General features: G+C 45.5%; 2 gene segments (V, D, J or C); both read left to right on the forward strand.

Annotated features, from left to right (window-relative positions):
- Positions 1–12,696: 12,696 nt before the first annotated feature.
- On the forward strand, positions 12,697–15,632 carry LOC103227106 (T cell receptor beta variable 3-1-like). The segment is given in 2 exon segments: positions 12,697–13,834; positions 13,948–15,632. Coding segments are annotated over 2 exon segments (621 nt in total).
- Positions 15,633–16,869: 1,237 nt separating this feature from the next.
- LOC103227105 (T cell receptor beta variable 4-2-like) lies at positions 16,870–19,805 on the forward strand. The segment is given in 2 exon segments: positions 16,870–17,259; positions 17,366–19,805. Coding segments are annotated over 2 exon segments (525 nt in total).
- Positions 19,806–21,021: the final 1,216 nt, after the last annotated feature.

Below are 21,021 nucleotides of genomic sequence, written 5' to 3' on the forward strand. Positions count from 1 at the left end.
CTACAGTGTCTCCAGATTAAACAAAACGGATTTCCTGCTCAGGCTGGAGTCGGCTGCTCCCTCCCAGACATCTGTGTACTTCTGTGCCAGCAGTGAAGCCACAGTGCTGCACGGCCGTCTCCTCTCTGTACATAAAGGCAGGGAGGCTCTGCCGTCCTCTCTCACCCCAAACTCAGTGATGCCCTGAGCAGAGTTCTCTGCACCAGGGACCTTGAAACCCCATCATCATGGGTCTGAGGCCCCCAGGATGAAACAGGATTTGTATTTCAGATCCATCTAGACTCTCGTCTCTCCCTGGGGACCGTGTTGCTTCCTCTCTCTAGGGTTTCCCCCAGCCTACTCTCTCATGTTAATGAATGACAGGCTGATTGAGTGACGAGCAGGTGGATGAACCAATAACAGGAACACTCCAGGTCCGCTGTACCCTGGCAGAGATCTAGAGTTAACTGTGCCTGAGATGCTCTGCTATGAGCTTATCAAAGGGCACTTGCTTGTTGAACAAGCATTGGACCATTCATTGTGTAAGCCAGTTTGTCAGTTCGTCTAGGAATTTCCAATTTAAAATATCACATGCTCTTCAAACTCAATGAGGGTAAAGTCTACATTATATAATTCTAATATCTAAGTTTTTTTTTAAGTTTTGGGTTAAGAACCAAAAAGGAAAGAAGAGGGAATATCTTTAGACTTAGTATTTTTTTATTGAAAATGTATTTATATAATTTTTTCTTGGAAGAACAGGTAGGGGAAGTCATGACTACACAGCCTTATAAGTGCTAATTTATGGAGACGGTATCATGAAAAATAACAAATACAAGAACTGTGTTCTGGAGGGAACACTGTGACTGTCCTGAGAGTACGTTCTGACCCCAGGAACCAAAGCCAGGAGAGTATTTGGCAACTCAGAGTGCAGCAGACAATTCTTGGCCCTCTGCATTTGGGATGAGACTGGAGACAGCTGGAAAAGCTATGGGCTGGACGTTCTGCACTCTCAATGCAGGCCTCTCTGAAATCCCACAGATTAATGTCAGGTAAATATACTCCCACTATTAAGACAAAACCAGAACCAATGAAGAAAAATGAGTAGAAACAGTAAGCGGTTGAAATGTATGAAGACAAGGAATTTTGCCATTAAAAGTTATAAAAGTTAAAGAGCCATATTTAAAGGAATACAGGAGCAAATGGATATGTGAACAAGAAAAAGGAGACTGTCAGAAATCATCAAGGAAACATTAGAAATAATCAAAGAGAGTACAGTAATGATTAAGATTATCATTGAAAACAAAGTGGAAATGAAGAAAAGATGACATGCTTCTAAAGAGACTGTTACTGAGGTTAAAGCCAGATCTGAAGAAGTTACCTAGAATGCGGCACAGAAAATTAAATAGGAAACAAGAAAAGGTAAGGGATAAAGAATAAAAATCTTGTGGGTTCTAGTATATTAGGATATATATAATATTTTGTTGGAACTTCCCATTTTTCTTATACATGATTGAAGTGTCACAAAGAGAAAGTGGAGAGAATGATAGGTGATAATTATGAGACATTAGCTGAGAATTTTCAAGATGTGTTTCAGGACCTAAATCCTCTGTTTCAACAAGTTAAATGAATATGAAGTAGATGAACACATATGTTATAGTGAAATTGTAAAACGCAAATGACAAAGAGAAGATTTTAAAAGTAGCCCAAAAGATAACTATCTCCCAGAAGAATAGACTGTAAGGCACAGTGAAAGTCAAGAAAGGAGATTAAAAATAAGCACCAAGTCAGAATTATAATTCTCGTTCATTAAATACTGAGATTGAGGTAAATATATTTATAGGTAGAGAAAGAAAAAACACGGTGAGTTTGTCACCAAGGTATCCTTTCTGAATTATAGTTAACAAAGATGGCAGGTGGTCCCAGAAGAGAGGGATGAGGTGCCTCTCATGAGGGAACCCATGTGATGGAACAGTCCCGTTGGGCACGTGTGACTGGGGGATGCAGGAGGCTGGCGCATGCATGGGGATGGCAGAGGGGACCCTGACTTGCAGGAAAGACAATGAGCTCACCGTTCGGTGCCTTGTGTTGGTGCAGCTGTTGACACATCCTAGAGAACATGCCCAGCAGACAGAGGAGCGGCTGTGGGATGAGGAGATGAACTCAGAGATGCAGTGTGAGGCCTCCATGTCCAGATAGCATGGGAGCCCAAAGCAATGATACATGCATTGATATTGTTAAAAAGGAATTTTTTTTTTTTTTTTTTTTTTTTTTTTTTTGAGACGGAGTGTCGCTCTGTCACCGAGCCTGGAGTGTAGTGGCACAATCTCAGCTCACTGCAAGCTCCGCCTCCCAGGTTCCAGCCATTCTCCTGCCTCAGCCTCCCCAGTAGCTGAGACCAGAGGCACCCGCCACAACGCCCAGCTAATTTTTTGTATTTTTAGAAGAGACAGGGTTTCACCATGTTAGCTAGGATGGTCTCCATCTCCTGATCTCATGATCTACCCACCTCGCCCTCACAAAGTGTTGCGATTAAAGGCGTGAGCTACCACATCCGGCCTAGAAAGGAATTTATAAGCTGGGCGTGGTGGCTCACACCTGTAATCCCAGTACTTTGGGAGACCAAGGTGGGCGGATCACTTGAGGTCAGGAGTTTGAGAACAGCCTGGGCAATATGGTGAAACCCCGTCTCTACTAAAAATACAAAAATTAGCCTGGTATGGTGGTGTGAGTCTATAATACCAGCTACTCAGGAGGCTGAAGCAGGAGAATCACTTGAACCCAGAAGGCAGAATTTGCAGTGAGCCGAGATCACACTGCTGCACTCCATTCTGGGCAACAGAGCAAGGCTCTGTCTCAAAAAACAAACAAGCAAAAAGCAAGGAACTCACAAATATTTAAAGAAGTCATTTAAGTGTGTTCTAATGTAAATCCTTTGTTCCTGTCATTGCGTGGATTGAGAGAGGAAGTGATGTCACTGTGGGTACTTCCGTGTAAGGACAGGAATGTCCCTCTTCCTCTGCTCCTGCTTATGGAGACTCTGATCTTGCAAAGCTCCCACGCTGCCCTGACTCTGCCATGGGCACCAGGCTCCTCTGCTGGGCAGCCTGTGTCTCCTGGGGGCAGGTGATTCCTCAGACACCAAGCAGTCTCAGTGTGTGTGTGTGTGTGTGTGAGAGAGATGGGTGAGAGAGAGATGACTATAGTTGTTTTTCTCATTCAGTTCCCAATTTCTGTCTCCACAGACCACACAGGTGCTGGAGTCTCCCCATCCCTGAGACACAAGGTAGCAAAGAAGGGAAAGGATGTAGCTCTCAGATATGATCCAATTTCAGGTCATAATGTCCTTTATTGATAACGACAGAGCCTGGGGCAGGGCCTGGAGTTTCCAATTTACTTCCAAGACAAGGATGCAGCAGACAAACTGGAGCTTCCCCGTGATTGGTTCTCTGCAGAGGCCTGAGGAATCTGTCTGCATTCTGAAGATCCAGCGCACACAGCAGGGGGACTCGGCCATGTATCTCTGTGCCAGCAGCTCAGCCACAGCGTGGCAGAGTCACTTCCTTCTTGCTCACAAACCTCATCCTTCTCTCTCCTTGCAGCTCCTGCAAACCCTTAACAGAGGATTTGCTCCTCTATTTGCTCCTCCTTCTCCAGGAGAAAGAAATAGATTTGGACCTCAGCTGTCCACAGATTCACCCCTGAGACACAGTAACTGTAAATGTGGGTGGTGGAAGCAATCGTGGCCCATCAGGCTCCAGGAGTCCTCAGAGCCAACTCACTGCTCTAAGGCAAGCACTAGGTGTCTTAGCCTCGGCCTTCAGGACTGGGACACGCAGTTTTCTTCGGGGCTGGGAGGTTGCTGCCCACATACAGAAGCTTCGGGCATGGGCGGGGAACAGGCCTCTTCCCTTGCGTGTGTTGAGGCATCTGGCATCTGCAAGGTCTGATGCTTCATCCACAAAAATATTCATTCTTTCTTCTGAAGCCTCTTCTATCCCTATCACATTGGAAGTTTTCTGCATACAGGGGCACACACTTCTTCATGTTTGACTTGAACGTCTTTGTGACTTTTGTGGCTGTTACTTGATGAATACAGCCATGATAACAACAAGACTTCATTTATTCTGCCTAATGTAAGCAATGTGTGTTCTTTATTTTGTTTTCCATTACCACTGCTCCTGTCCTGGGAGACCGAAGCTGCGTGCACAACTGCTCCAGTGTCAGCTTGGCTCCCTAGGAAATGGCGTTTCTAGAACCTGAATGCTGACAAATAAGAGTTGTATATATGTATACCACGCAACCTGCCATTTAAAAATGTATGTCCGTAGTGCAATGACTAAATCTAGCTAATTAACATATGCAGTACCTCAATCCTTATCCTTTCCAGTGGTGAGAATACTTGAAATGTACTCTGTTAGCATTTTCCCAGAATACAATCCACTGCTACTAACTCTAGTCATTTGTTGTGTAATAGATCTTTGTAACATCTTCGTCTTATCTGAGTGAAATTTTGTATCTGTTGAGCAACATCTTCCCAACAGTCCATCTCTACTCCAGCCTTTGCTAACGACCACTCTAGTCTTTGGATTTGAAGTAATTTCCCTGAGGTCTTTAACTCAAGACGATGGGGGAACTTTCTCTATAATGATGCTTATATTACTTTTGTTTTGTTTGTTATTTTACATCTTGCAATATAGGGTTTGCTGCAAATATAAATAATTATATTGTAATAAAAATCCTTGACCTGTCTTTGGGTGAAGCTACAGTTCACATATTTGAAATTTCAAGCTGTGACCAAAGCTGACATGATTATGTATCATGGATTTCTGGGAGTCCTCAGAGACAGCCCTGTACACCGAGGCTAAGATAGAATATTCCAGACCCAGCCAGGACAGAAGGGCATGGTCCTGCACAGCTCCTTGGAAAATTATAGTTCCCCAAATTCACTTATCAGATATTTTGGTGCCGCAGGCACCAAATTTTCTTTCTCTCATAAATGATGGTTCTTGGCAGGGATTGTTCTGAACCCACTATAATTTTGCCATCATCAAATCACACCTTGTGTGGAAGCCCTGGCCACAGATGGAAATTCCCTGACCTTAGTATGCTATTTCAAAGACTTCCTAAGACCTTATATCCATCTTTTTCCACCTTCATTCCCATGATCCGTGAGACCCACACTCCCAATAGCGGACCAGCTCTGATTCTTATGCTTGAACAGAACTCAGACCACAGCTGCAAACACTGTTGCTGAAAGAAGATGTAAAAAAGGCAGGCAGAGTTTCCTACCTACACTGAGGGTGAACATACAAGGGCAGAAAGGGAATATTTTATTAATAACCAAAAAAAGAAGGAATAAAGGCCCTGCTGTAATGGAATGTGAACTGTAGCTTCACCCACAGAGAGGTGGAAGATTTTATTACAATATACTTATTTATATTCATAACAAATAATATATGTGAAAAATAAAGAAAACAAAAAGTAATATAAGCATTCTTACAAAGAAAATATCCCCATCTTCTTGAGTTAAAGACCTCAGGGAAATTAAGCCACATCAAAAGACTAGAGCAGTAATTACCAGAGGCTGGGTTGGAGATGGGGTGCTGGGGAGATGCTGGTCAAAGGATACAAAATTTCACTCAGATAGGAGGAAGAAGTTTAAAAGATCTTTTACACAACAAAGTGACTGGAGTTAGTAACAGTGGACTACATTCTGGGAAAATGCTAACAGAGTTGAATTTTTGAGTCAAACAAAAGCAGAATGTCCATAAAATTATTTTGAATCAAAGTCTAGAAGCTTTCAAACCAGCTGTGTTCTGTGATCTCAGCAGCTTCAGAAGATTTGGCAATCCTTTCTCTGCACAAACACCCCTTTGTCCGCTCTGAGAACTAGGGACACACACTCTTATGCTATCATGAAAACAACAGGCTGTGCTATAGTTGCTGGTAACTCGTTTTAAGGGTGTTGAGTGTGAAACATTGAACAAGATTGAAAGCTATGCTGCTGAGTCTGGGAATGTGCTGCAGCCAGTTAGCACGATTCAGAAGAACCAAAGAGGCAAACCCTTCCCAAATCCTCATTCAATGAAGCCATGTTGACAGCTTGAAATCCGCCATGGTGGGTGTGTTGATACCATAGAAACTGGCAAATGCTACTAGGCATGGCCCCACCCTCACAGACATCCAATTTACCAGGACATCACTGGAATGTTTTCTGATACAATGATGTTCCTATTAGGGCATGTCTTATGGGGCCAAAAAGGCTCAGAATCCACCTTCCCTCTGTTTCTGCTCCTACAAGCCATAGTCTAAGGGAATCTCAAGTGATCCTATTTCTATCCAATCTCCAAATTCCCTCGCTCTGTGGGTCTGTGTCTCCTATGAGCATGCCAGTCTGAAACAAGACAACTATTTGGAATGTAGCTAAAGGAAACAGTGAACCAGTCCATTATTTTCAAATTATCCTTCCTTGCATGAAATATATAGATGCTGCAATCACTGGGAACAGAGATGGGGCAAGCAGAAGCTCTAGGCTGTGAGCCATTTTAAACTATAGTGCACCACTATTCCTCTGTGGCACTGACAGACCCTGCAGCACGGACTAATTTACATAGGAAACTAAGCAGCCCCCGACCAGTCAGGTATGACCTTGGATTCATTTTGGGATGAGAGGTCAGAAGGATCATACTCACCTTAAATATTATCCTCTCCAAGCTACAATACTCCCACCGTCCGTCTTAGTCCCAGGATGTCATCCAGAGCTCCAGAGAATCCCTTCTCTTCGGGCAGAATCACCGAGGTTGCTCCCTCCAGATTTCCGCAGTCTCCAGCAGGTATGGGGCACAGGTAATGTAATATAATGTATAAGTAATATAAGCATTCTTATAAAGAAAATACCCCCGTCTTCTTGAGTTAAAGACCTCAGGGAAATTAAGCCACATCAAAAGACGAGCAGTAATTACCAGAGGCTGGTTCTTTCTCTCAGGTAGAGAGAAGCATCATGTCAAATGATATTTGTGTAAGAGGAATTAAAATTCTGAGGTTCCTCTCAAATATTTGACATAATTTTCTTTGTTTATTGTTTCATTCTACAATCTCACAATTTAGGAGAGCAATTCTTTTGTGGTTGCATTGTTTACAGCATTTGGGAACGTTCTTGTGGTTAAATTAATTTAAACAATCATTTTAATTGTGCATTTATTCTGTTCACACATAGAACAGTGAAAGCAGTCATTGACACAGCCTATGATGAAGGTGTTGTTTAAGGTTCAAATCCACACCTAACTTTCAATCTAGTTGGAATGAAAGGATGCAGAATTAGGTGGCACATGCTGTGAGAGAGGCTCATGCCAATCACTGTGGGATTTGGAGGGAGGGAGGGATGACCTCTACTTTAGACCATGCTCCACAAAGAAGGAGTGGGAGTTTGTCCATGGGAAACTGCAGAGGAGTAAATAGCAGCAGCTTCTAATTAGGGTGGAGTGAGGGCTGTGGGAGCAAATCCTTGGAACAGGTGCTTTTGAGCTCTCACAGAGGACAGTGGAAAGAAAAGTCAAATAAGCCCCAGTCCCCTGGCAGGTTCTGCTTGCTAATGATACTATTTTGTACCAGTGTGTCCTTATCTCACATCACTCTTCTACCTCTTCCAGAATAATCCCTTCCCTCTCCACTGCTCAGATCAGCAAATGTGCATTGTAGAAGTTACTCATTTCACATAGCAGGCCTTTTGCTGGTCTTAATTATATCCATCCTTACTTTCCACATAAGATACTGTTTATTGCCTTGCAAATGATCCTACTTTTTATATTCCAGTTTTCACTTGTTAATACATACTTGACCCCTTCTTGAAGGTCAAGATGACCTTGGAGATAATAAAGCTATCTCATTATCTGGTCAGTCTTTTACTAATCTTTATTTCTATGGTAATATTGATTGTCATTTTGGGGGACATGTTTGTTTATCTTGAATTTCATTGAGTTTCCTTAAAACATCTATTTTGAATTCTTTGTCTAAAAGGTCGCATATCTCTGTCTGTCTAGGGTTGGTCTCTGTTTTATTTATTTATCTATCTATTTATTTATTTATTTATTTATTTTGAGAAATTACCGACTTCACCGGCCACTGTACACTACCGGGGTAGAGGAAACTTTTTGTGGTTTCATAGCTTGGGCCTTCTTTTTTCAGAGCAGGGAATTTCATTTTGGGGTCAAGACTGTTGAAAATGGCATAGTGAAGAAGGTAGAGTCACCGGGGTTTGCTTTATATACTTGAGGAAGCAAGAACTGAGATTTGGGAAAGGTCAAGAAAAGAGAACCTGATCAAAGATGGCTGAAAATAGAAATAGAGCAGAAAGCAATGAAAAGTGGTGTTCTGTGCACCATGAACGCTCTTCTCCCCACTCCAAAAGTTTTCTATACCTAGAAAGTATGAAGAAAGGACTGATAGCAACTGGAATCACGTTGCAGCCAGTTCCAGTTGGGAAAAACACCAAACAGCCTCTTGTCGGGTGTAAGAACCCTGAAGTTGGTCCTGATGTCTTCCTTCTGGACTTCTGGACCTAATCTTAACACCTCAGGGAAGTCAGGCACTTCCCAAAATACAGAGAAGGTCAAATTGCCTTTGGTTTTGAAGGAGAAAATGCTCTGAGCTTCTCCCCAAGATAAACTCTGCTCTCCTAGGAATGCTTTCTCACACTCGTCATCCACATCTGATTGCCCTCTGTGATCGAACGGTTTTTGAAGATATTGGAAAACTGCAGCCTTTAACATCCTCTGCGTTGGCACTCACTGTTTCCATGGCCCAGAAGGACCTTCATTTTCCCACGACAGGGCCAGACGCTGCCCATCTGTCAAGGACGGGCTCCCACCTGTCTTGCTCTTCCCTTCTCTCCCTGGCATTCTCTGGCACTCTATGATATCACTCTTTTTGTTTTCACAGGCCAAACCAAGAATAAAATGGAAACTGCCTGATGTTTATAAAATGAATAAATTGAAGTTCACTTATACAGACCTGTGGAATATTACGAATTACTATCTTCTCTTTACAAGAGACTTCTCCTGTGTGAAATAGACTGGAGAGTCTTCAGGAATAGGCTCAGTTTTCTCCACAAATTCTGCAATATTCTAAGTAATTCTGTCTTCACAGTCATAATTGATGACTTGTTCTCTAAAGTACCCGAACTGTGTTTAAAACCAGAATTTGTAAATGTTCTTCTGGGAAAAAAGAAAATCATTATGTTTTAGTAACATTTATCCAGCCTCACGATCTTGCTGAGAAATATTTCTCATCATACCCACACTTTCCATGACCACATCTTCAGAGATTCGGTGAGACTGGGAACATCAACAATGATCCTCCTTAGAAACCAACCTAAAGCACCGAGAGGAAAAGTAGCTGTGCCGGTAATTGAACTTCAGCAGACTTGTCCATTAAAATGTATTGTGTGTGCATGCTTGTGAGCTTGTGACTGTGAGTATGTTTGCTTTCTTTTCTTTTTTGGAAATGGAGACTTGCTCTGTTGCCAGGCTAGAGTGCAGTGGCAATGTTGCTTCACTTCAACCTCCACCTCCCAGGTTCAAGCGATCCCAGGTTAAACGATTCACCTGCCTCAGCCTCCTGAGTAGCTGGGACTACAGGTGTGCGCCACCACGCCCAGCTAATTCTTGTATTTTTAGTACAGATGTGGTTTCACCGTGTTGGCCAGGATGGTCTCGATCTCTTGACCTCGTGATCCACCTGCCTCGGCCTCCCAAAGTGCTGAGATTACAGCCATGAGCCACTGTGCCCAGTCATGAGTGTGTTTTCTTGTGGAGATGCAAATAGTTTCTGTGGGCGGCATTTACTAAGCGTCAGTGGATCACTGGTAGAGTTCATAGACACTTTCCTAACCCCAGTGACAGGAAATGTGACAGCCAACTGAATCTGGCTAAGTCATAGATGACAGGGTGGTTTATTTTAAAATTTTACAAATTCAGAAATAAATTTGTAAAATCAAGAAATCCTCTCTTATAAAACACATGATGTAAAATTTAGTGATATTAATTTAAATACAAAATATGAAAAGATTGGGTCTGATTGAGAAAAGGATCCGGGGAACAGTGCAGTGTTTCTGGGCTAGGTGGGCTTGACATCCTCACACTGTTTAATGAAGGGTCTGTTTAATTCTGGCTGCTCTCTAAGTGCGACAATTATTTATTTTGCAATCAAAAGATTGGTTCCTGTGTCCCTTTGGCCTGGGGTGAATTTGAAGATCAACCCTAAATTGGCCTTTTGGGTAAAGCATAGAGGGTGTGAGGATGGGGGTTGCAGGGGTGAGAATGGGGCATCTTTGTTCCCGATTTGGACAATCTTGAGCTCATCAGGTCAGGTGTGAATCCATGAGACTGTGGAACGTTGGCCACTTGGAGGCGCTGTGGCTCCACAATGCTGCAGGGAACCCTGGAGGGGGTGGGAGGGTGACCCAGGAGAGCGGGGCTGAGAGATATGCTTGGCTGCCCGCTAGCTTCAGGGGAGTGGTTTGATTCAGAGTGGATCTTGAGTTAAACACAAACTCCCCACTGCCAGAGAAGAGTAGAGGTGCCTGAGGCCTCAGTTTGCACCAAAGAGTACAGTGTCTCTGTGTCTGCATGGGCAGTGGAGGGTGAAGGAGCTTGGGCCACAAGGGCTGGGCATCAGTGCCAGGGCAGGGACAGGCAGGCAGAGGAAAGTAAGGTGTGAGGTGCGCACGTGGGGCCTGTTCTCCACCCACCAAATCTTTAGTTTCGGGGCTGTGCAGGACAGAGGCACGGGGCAGCTGAGCCTGGGGCCTGCCACAGGGTGCAGGGGGCAGCGGTGGCCTGCAGGGAGAGTAACTGGGAAAGGCCAGTTACCGTAAGAAGCTCCAGAATCATTCCTGCCCCCACTCAGGAAGTGACCGTGAGGCACATGCTGCCAGCCAGAAGGGTTCAGGCCCTGGAGAGCTGACAGGCCTTTCCCAGGCACTCTCTGCTGCGTCTACATGTGAGATGCTTTAATAGTCACATAAATCGTGCAGGATAAGTATTATTTTACCTGTTTATGTATCTGAGGGAAATCAGCTGTCCTGGGTCTCATATTTAGTAACTGGCTGAAGGCTGGGAGCAGTGACTCAGCCCTGTGACCCTAGCATTTGGGAGGCCAACCTCAGGAGTTCGAAACCAGCCTGGGCAGCATAGTGAAACCCCGTCTCTACCAACAATATGAAAACTCGGCCAGGTGTGGTGGTGCACGACTGTAATTCCACCTACTTGGGAGGCTGAGGCAGGAGAATTGCTTGAACATAGGAGGCAGATGTTGCGGTGAGCCAAGATCGTGCCATTGCACTCCAGCCTGGGCAACAAAGTGAGACCCTGTGTCAAAATAAAATAAAATAAAAACTGGCTTAAGTCTGTCTCTCCAACACCTCTGCATAACCCCTTCTTTGTAGCTCTATCCTTCTACCTGCTTTCCCCTTTCCAGGTCCCCATGAGCAGGCTGTGAAGGTCATGCCTCATACATAATCAGTAGAATCTCTTCGCTGAGAAGTCCAAGGAACACTTGACTTCCAGGCCGAGCATATCCATTCTTCCTTCACTGAGACCAAAAAAAAAAAAAAAAAAAAAAAAAAAAAAAGTGTTACTTTCTGGCCAGGCGTGGTGCCTCACACCTGTAATCCCAGCACTTTGGGAGGCTGAGCAGGTGGATCCCTTGAGCCCAGGAGTTCGAGACCAGCCTGGTCAACATGGAGAAACCATGTCTGTACTAGAAATAAAATAAATTAGCCAGGCATGGTGGTGGGCACCTGCAATCCCAGCTACTTGGGAGGCTGAAGAATGGGAATTATTTGAACTCAGGAGGTGGAGGTTGCAGTGAACTGAGATTGTGCCACTGCACTCCAGCCTGGACAGCAGAGCTAGACTCCACACACACACACACACACACACACACTTAGAAAAAAAGAAAAAGAAAAAAAAGGGGGGTAGTAATTTTCTGAACTGTGGACTTCCTGTAACCGATGCAACATATCTTGAGAAGAAGGAACACTGAACGTAAATGTTCTCTAGGCCAGAAAGGTGGTGGATGCTGCTCAAAGCCTCTGTCCCGTCAGTCCTCCCTTTCTTCTCAGCTTCTCAGCCATCAAAATGAAATTGGCAAATGACTTTAAGGGAAAAGTAGGATTTTTGTTTTCTTTTAGATTTATCCATTTTCTATGAGATCCAAATCTCTTAAGCTCTTACTGCCTCAGTAGCTCCAAGTGCCTTCAAATATTTCTGTTTTATATTTTGTTAAGCTTTTCTAGTTGTTTCTGGTGGGAGTGTTGTTCTGCAACAATCGGTCTATTAACTCTGAAAGTCAGTTTTTATATTTATGAAAGATGAAGTGCAATTGAGTTTGTAGGTTTGTATGTTTGTATTATGGTGGAAGCTTCCTGAAGAGAGTGACGAATGAAGCGCTTCTAGTCTTCCCTCACGTGTCTCTAATAAGACCTCTACCGCCCTGCCCTGCTGCCTTTGGTCCACCATGGGACTGAGCCTTGACATGTTTGACACTTTGACCACAAGGAGGAGCTGTGACTCTGCTGAGATTCAGAGAACTTGGAGGAAGGGGAGACAATTCTCTGGATGGCAGAGGGTTAAAAGAAAGATTGGGTTTATTTACAACAAGGGAAAATGTGGTCTGCAGAGAATGCTAGTCAAGGCTCTAAGTGTGAGGGTTCAATACAGACTATTCATTTTGCCTTGATGTGCAGGCGCTTTTGTCCTAGGGAAGAGCCTGGACTGTCAGACTTGCACTCGAGCCCGCATGGGATCAGAAAGGACGAGGCATGAGCTGGGGAGACTGGGAGCCCACAAGCAGGCACAGATGGAGGACCCCTTCCCAAGAGGAATAAGAGAGGCTCTGGGCATTGGGCCTCTGCTCCAGCTCAGCCCAGTACAGCTGAGCCCTGCCATGAAGTGAGTCTGGCCGGCCAGGGGTCCCTCGGTGATCTTGCAGAGAATAACTGAGGGAAATCTTCTTAGGAGACCAAAAGTGAACTACAGCCCCGTTCTCCTCACTCTAAATTATCAAGGAATTAAGCTAGAAAGTTTTTTCTTGTTCCCCTTCTGGATGGTCCTCTGAGTCTTTGGACCAGGAGCCCCCCACAGTGATAGGAAACCCCTCTCCTAGGCCTGAGCAAATGTTTCTATCAAAACAACATCACCAGACTCCCTTTCAGCTTCCATCTCCAACTTCTCTCCCTATCTACAGAGACCCGCGGAAGCTAGACTTGTCCAGATGTCAAAAGATCTGATGATGCCAAGACACCTGGAGATAGGAAAGAAGGTGGCATTGACAGACCTCCAGGATGCACACCTGAAACACACTTTGTTTTCACTTCAGGCTCATGTTTCACCTTTTTAAAAAGCATTCGGAATTTCCCTGACTTCTTGGAAATCCCAAAAAAAAGCCTGACTCTGGGAGAAGAGCCCAAAAGGGAGAGGAAGGGAGGAGGTGGCCAGATCCCAGGTAAGGAGCGGGGAGGGAGGGGGCTGCTGGCACAGGAATGACTGTCAGAGACACATCCTGGAGGCCACAATTCAACCCTCTCAACTTTTCCCAGAAATTCCAAAAACTCCTTTAAAGCAGCAAGTGCAGGGTGTGAAAAGCAGGAGCCATGCTAGAGGAGAGCCTGGGAATGGGGAAATGATTACAGGCTGTGACCTCACTGGCGCAGCCCCTCTCAGCGGCAGTGGAAAGCACAGCCTAGACTTCTCACCACTGCACACCAGAATCCTGCCCCGGGCCTTGCCTGGTCTGCCTGACTCTGCCATGGGCTGCAGGCTCCTCTGCTGTGTGGCCCTCTGCCTCCTCCAAGCAGGTGAGTCCTGGGCCCAGGTGACATCATCCTGTTGGGGTCTCTAAACCTTTTCACCATGATGACAGCAGGCTACCTCCTGGGATTTGCCTGAATTCTACTTCTTTCCTTTACAGGTTCCTTGGACACAGCTGTTTCCCAGACTCCAAAATATCTGGTCACGCAGACGGGAAAAAACGAGTCCCTTAAATGTGAACAAAATCTGGGCCATAATGCTATGTATTGGTATAAGCAGGACTCTAAGAAATTGCTGAAGATAATGTTTATCTACAATAATAAGGAGCCCATTTTAAATGAAACAGTTCCAAATCGCTTCTCACCTAAATCTTCAGACAAAGCTCATTTAAATCTTCACATCAAGTCCGTGGAGCTTGGTGACTCTGCTGTGTATTTCTGTGCCAGCAGCCAAGACACAGCCCTGCAGAGTCACCGCATTCCCGTGCACAAACCTCCCAGCTCAGCCAGGAAGCTGTGGGCCAGGGTGTGCACCTGCACCCAAGGCTCCAGTCTCCACTGTCTGATAGCCTCTGATGGAGTTTCAGTCTGTAGTACAGACGGCTAGTGCACCTGATGTGGCAATTCTCCATTTGATGTACACAGAACTCTCCGAATTCTGTTTATCAGCTAAAGCAGGGGTTCACAACAAAGTCAGCAAAGTATCAGGGCTCAGCTAACAAAACAGGAGCCTGTCCCATGCACTGAAGATCTTAACTGATGGGAGAAGCCATTTCTTATCTTTGTCAGCTGCACATATGGGTACATATTTTAGCTAAGGTTATGATTACAAACGCAGTGTTGGTAAAAAATGGTTGATGAGCATAAGCATAAAGGAAGGGGAAGGAAAGCATTTCTAAGATCAAGAGACAATTTGGATTATCAGTGAGTACTTTAACAGAGAAATATTTGGAGAGGCATGAAATGCCATGGCAATAGGTAAACTGGAAAGTGTTGAGGAGAAGCCAGTGGAGGCAACCTTGTGCCTTGTAGACTCCTTTTCTTCAAGGAGAGTGACCAGCAAGAGTCTCTCCCAATTCTGATGAACGTCTTCTTGAACTCTTCTCAACAGCAAGTGATAGCTTGATGACAGAGGATATTGGGAGACATGGAAAGGACTTTGGAAACAAATCCCTAGGTAGTGGTGAGCCACTGGTCCTACTCCAAGTGAAACAACATGATGAAACTGATATTTTGGTACAGGAACACTGAAAGTAGTGTGGATCAGAAAGGAGATAGATTTTGGGGTGGTCTGAAGGATTAGGAGACTTCTAAATATCCTCCATGAAAGAAAGGGTTTATGTAAAGCATTGCGGACGATAGACACTTGAGGCTCTGGATTATGTTATTTCTTGGAAAGAGTGTTGGGTTTTATTCTGGGAGGGTTAAATGTAGGACTAGCTAGGGTCTGTTTCAGCTTCGCCCTCCCTCTTAGGGAGCCCCAGCATGTGGTCATCATTGCTAGCGCATGGCCTTCCCAGGGTCTTAGTGGGAATCACAGTGTATTCACCACATCACTCCACTGTAGCTGGGTCTGAATGCCCTGGCTCTTCTGAAATCTCTACCCTTGTCTTCAGCCTTCCAGAACTTGTTCTCTGCTCAGCCTTCGGGTCTGCCACCCTCTGCATACACAATTTAGGATCTGGCTCAGGAGAAGAAAGTGGGGGGCGGGTTTCTTACATATGATTTTTGGGTTCCTTTTTAGTACACTGTGTCCTAAATCCCAACTGTCTTGGAGTCAGTTGTGTCCTAGCTTCAATCACATATAGTACTGCTATTTGGTATAGACATGTTTACTTGACTTTATTTCACGTTTGTCGTTCCACTCTTCGCTCTTGCTTCTCACAACTCTGACTGGCCTGAGGTCATTCTCCTCTTCAGATCCATCCCAAATTCAGATGACTTAAACTCACCTATCACCCATCCTGTGCTTTGAGAAAGGTTTATGTTAGCTACTGACCTCAGGGCAGCCAAGCCTTTCATTGTCATTGTTATTCAAGGTAGGTTGAATTCCATTAAAAAAAAAAATCCTTGAAATTTGGTTCACTTATTCAGAGCCACACAATGCAATCAAACTTTTTTTATTTCAATTTTTTTTCTTTTTTGGTGGAAGGGCCAAGAATTGTTTCCTTGCTAAAGCAGACTCCTATCATAATAACTTTAATAGTAATAGCATTAGCCTTTAAATCAGGTTGATGTTAGGTTCTCATCTAAGAATGAAATAAATCCAACCATAGCAGGTTGAAGGTCTCTCATATGTGGAACCTGTTCAGGAGGAGACGATTCAACCACTTTTCTTAAATTCTGATGTACATGCCTTTACGTTCTTTGCTTTAAGGGCCACATAAAAATAATCCAAAACAATTTACACATGAGAATATTAGCAATCTAATACTTTCCTCCTGGCCCAGCACATCTCCAAGTTTAAAAATCTCTAAATTATCAACCCATAGTTTCATCACGGTAATGCCTTTCTACTCCCAACATAGATTTTTATGTAACTGATTTATAACTGCAACCCTAACCCTACAATCAAATTGTCATTAAAAAACAGTAACAAATATGTACTATAACAGTAGATGGTTAAAATCACTTAGGGATTATGAATCATTTCATTTTTGTGTTTATTTGTACTTATCTTTTGTGTTTATTTATTATGTCAGCTTCAAGCTGATTCCCCTTTCCCGTGCTCCCCACACCTTGCGTTGTTCCTTTTCAGCATCCTGTGTATGTTAGCCCTAAGCCCAGCCAATCCCCATGCCCTCCACTTCAGGGACAGAGGGTGGCTCATCCCTGTCGTGTCCCGCAGCTCCCTCCCCAGGGCCTGGTTGCTGGTTGGCATCACAGTCATACCCTTGAATGATGGGCACTGGTCCACACTACATCCGTGGTCACGCAGTCACCCTCCCTCCACAGAGCCGGGCAAAAAGGGCTCCACCGTGCTTAGACATTGAGGGAAGGGACGTTTTGAATGGCGCTGTCTTGTGTGATCCCACAGGGGAGAAGGAGATTCCTCGAATGGGAGTGGTCTGTCCTTGAGAGGAATCCTGAAAGACAGGGGAACAGAGAGGGAGGATCCACATAATGAGGAAGCAGCTGAGAGCAAAGGAGCCCCTGCCAGAGGAATATCCTTGGGGATTAAAAACCTGGCTCTGCCCTTTCTGCCCAGCCCATTCATCCCAGCCCAGACAATTCAAATCTACCTTCTATCAGGACCCAGAAAAGGATGTAAAACCTCCAGGAATAAATATCCCCTGGGTCTGGGGAAACTGTCAGGAGCAGTGACATCACAGGAAAAACCACCAACCAGGGCCAAGGAGACCAGAGCCCAGCCCCTCGCCCAGAGGACCCCAGTCAGAGGCCCCATCTCAGACCCGAGGCTAGCATGGGCTGCAGGCTGTTCTGCTGTGCGGTTCTCTGTCTCCTGGGAGCAGGTGAGTTGGCTTCAAATCAGCTGTCCTCGATCTCCAGGCTTTTTCCTTGTGACTGCAGCAACAACCCTCCTCCTGGGCTCTGCCTGAATTTCCTTTCCCCCCACAGTCCCCATGGAAACTGGAGTTACGCAGACACCAAGACACCTGGTTATGGGAATGACAAATAAGAAGTCTTTGAAATGTGAACAACATCTGGGGCACAATGCTATGTACTGGTACAAGCAGAAAGCTAAGAAGCCGCCGGAGCTCATGTTTATCTACAACTTTAAAGAACGGGCTGAAAACAACAGTGTGCCCAGTCGCTTCTCACCCGAATGCCCAGACAGCTCTCTCTTATACCTTCACCTACGCGCCCTGCAGCCAGAAGACTCAGCCCTGTATCTCTGCGCCAGCAGCCAAGACACAGCCTTGCAGAGTCGCCGCTTTCCTGTGCAGAAACCTTCGGGGCCTGCCAGGAAGCTGTGGGGGCCACGGAGGGCTCGGGTGAGCATTTCCTGCAAGAGCCCCGACAGAAGCTTCAGAACATCATGGCACCTGCTAATTCATCCATGTGGCAACTTTACATCCTGTGCTCATATTTAGAGTGTGGGTTTTCTTTAGCGTGTGACTCTGCCCTGTCAGCTGATTTGAAAATGATAAACACATTCAGATCTAGTCTTTTTAAAATCCCTTTTTAAATTGTAAAATAAAGCAAGCATGCTCTAAGGGGATTGTTTAGTTTAAGATTTTACAAGACCCTCTAAACAACCACCTGCGTCACCACAGAGTCATACCCTGCAATGGGCCACACAGTGTCCTGTGAGGAGCCAAGCTCTTCTGACACTTTATGTCTGGTGGTCTCCAAGCCTCTCTTTCTCAGGAACTAAGGGGTCCCTTCTGTCATAAGTTGCTGACACCCAAGGTCAAGCAGCACTGGGTTTGGGGGAATCATAGAGGTAACTTCCAGGCATGGGTCCCAGGGCAGGAGGCAGCTGGAGAGCACAGTAGACAACCCAGGTTTTGGGGAATGGATTTGAGAAATATGTCAAACCAGTTCTGTTATTCTATCTTCCATCTTGTCTATTCTCTAATTTTCTTATTTAAACTCAAATCTACAGCATAAATTCCAGCCCTGATCAAAGCTCCATATCCGCACAGACACCTTCTCTGAATCCTGCAGGAAGCAAACTTGCCTCTGTCCACTCCCATCCATTCAGATCCCGTGGACCATGGTCTGGAAGCTTCCTCACTCATCTACTCTCCTTCTCTTGACCTGAAGTGTCCTTGGTTTAAGATCACAACTCCTCACTGGATTTCCTCTCCACACTGACACTGGAAGACGATGTTTTCTCCTTCTGGTATCTTTATTCCTAGCATGTTAAATCATCAGGCTCAGAGTTCAGTGTCTCTGGATTGTAGCTTTACATTGGCCTTTAGGGAGGAGAGTGGGTCCTGACCGTTCTCTTCGTGTCTTAGCTTGCCTAGGTCTCCTGAATTCTGTGTTTCTTGGGGGCTCCTCAACTGCACTATTTCACACAGGGTCTGCAGGACTGCACCACAAGGAAACACAGAGGTCAAGCCTGGGGGCATCCGTGCACTCCCAGAATACACAGAGGCCAAGCCTGGGGGAATCCGTGCACCCCCAGAAAACACAGAGGCCGAGCCTGGAGACATCCATGTCCAGTGTGCCACTAAGGCTCCCACTCCTCCAGTGCAGGATCCTGAGTCTGTGGCTGCAGCCGACACTGTAACCTCACAAGATCTCCCCATTTGCACGGCTAATGACCAGAGCTTCAGCTGGGAGTGGCCTCAGCCCTGCCCAATTCTGCCATGAAGAGACAGCAGGCTTCTATGTAGGGTGATCTTTGGTCTCTTTGGAGCACATGAGTCCTGAGAGTGCTTGGGGAATTCTTATCCTGTTTACCTAAGGCCAGTTCCAAAGTTATGTTTCATTCCATTTCAGGCCCCTGTTTACTCCACAGGATACATGGAACCTGGAGTCAGCTAAACCCCTAGCCACTATGTCACAGATGAGACAGAGCGTGGCTTGGAGGACCCACTTTCTGATTCATAGATGGCTCCTTCTCACTCTATCCTCACACGGTGGGAGGGCCAGCTAGTGCTCTGGTGTCTCTTTGCAAGGGCACTAACCCCTTAGGCCTTCATGACCTCCTAATCTCATCACATCAGGGCTTAGAATTTCAACATATGAATTTCAAGGGACACAAGCACTCAGATGATAGAAATTATCTTTCTTTTGGTATTCTTGGTGTCCCGATGGTATCAGTTACTCTAATATGATTTCTAAAATGAAAGTGTAAATAAGATTGTCTCCATGCAAGGAGGGAGTCAGACAAGGTAGGATTTAAACCATTTCCACCATCCTGTTTTCTCATTGCAGTCTTGGGCTCACCACTCATATTCTTTATATTCCTGTGCGAAATAGCTTCAGTCTTCCCAAAAGATAATCATCGCTATTCGTTAGTTTCTGATATTGATGTTTCTTTCTTGTCTCATCGGGTTCATCTGGAGAAGGAGCCAGGAGACGATGCTAGTTTGCAACTTTAGGAGAAGTCAGATCCATGCTCTCATCTTTCAGCCATTTTTATACTATTATCTTGGCCTGCTCTTATGTGAAATATAATAGTTGTTTATCATGGGATATGAGGCATCTCTGAAGTAATCTATATATTCTGTTTTGTTTCTTTTTCTAGGTAAGGATTGGCCAGCAATCTGGCAATTTTATCTAATTGGACTCAAACATTTCTAGGTATTCATTTTACAGTAGAATAATACACTGTTCCTTAATGTGACTGGCAGGGTGCGTGGGGACCTGCAGAGACGATGACATCACAGCAGTCACATCACAGGCTGACATCCGATCAGAGATGCAATGCCCAAAACCAGTACCCCTGGCAGGGTGACTCCTGCCCAGATCTGTCCCACCCGGCCATGGGCTCCAGGTGCCTCTGATGGGAAGGCCTTTGTCTCCTGGGACCCGGTGAGTCCTTGGCACACGTGGGATGTCTCTGAAGCACGCCACATCCAAGGCACCCTCAGGCTCCCTCCGGTGTTCGTGCCCCAGCCTCTGTCCCCTTCCCTCACAGGCCCAGTGGATTCGGATGTGCAGAACAGAGAGCAGTGGACCTCAGGAGGCCTGCAAGGGGAGGACATAGGACAGTGACATCATAGGATGCCCCTCCCACCAGGAAAAGCAAGGCTGAGAACTCAGCTCTTCCCCAGGAGGACCAAGCCCTGAGCACAGACACAGTGCTGCCTGCCCCTTGGTGCCACGGGCTCCATGCTGCTCTGCTGGGCCCTGCTTTGTCTCCTGGGAGTAGGTGAGTCCCTGCAGACAGGACAGCACCCCATTCTGAGCCCGCCCTCACCCCTGTGTCTTCCACCTTACCTTGGGGAGGTACCACCAGGCTGTCTCCTGTGCTCATCCTCCATCTGCTTTTCCCACAGGCCCAGTAGAGGCTGGAGTCACCCAAACTCCAAGATCTCTGATCAAAACAAGAGGACAGCAAGTGACACTGAGCTGCTCCCCTGTCTCTGGGCATAACAGTGTGTCCTGGTACCAACAAGCTCCAGGTCAGGGCCTCCAGTAATTGTTAAAATATCATAATGGGTTACAGAGAGTAAAAGGAAACTTCCCTGATCGTTTCTCAGGGCACCAGTTCCCTGACTATCACTCTGAGCTGAACATGATCACCCTGGAGCTGGCAGACTTGGCCCTGTATCTCTGGGCCAGAAGTCTGGGACAGCCCTGCAGAGCCAACC

The sequence above is a fragment of the Chlorocebus sabaeus genome, chromosome 21 (genome assembly GCF_047675955.1).
Source record: "Chlorocebus sabaeus isolate Y175 chromosome 21, mChlSab1.0.hap1, whole genome shotgun sequence".
Classification (NCBI taxonomy): Eukaryota; Metazoa; Chordata; class Mammalia; order Primates; family Cercopithecidae; genus Chlorocebus; species Chlorocebus sabaeus.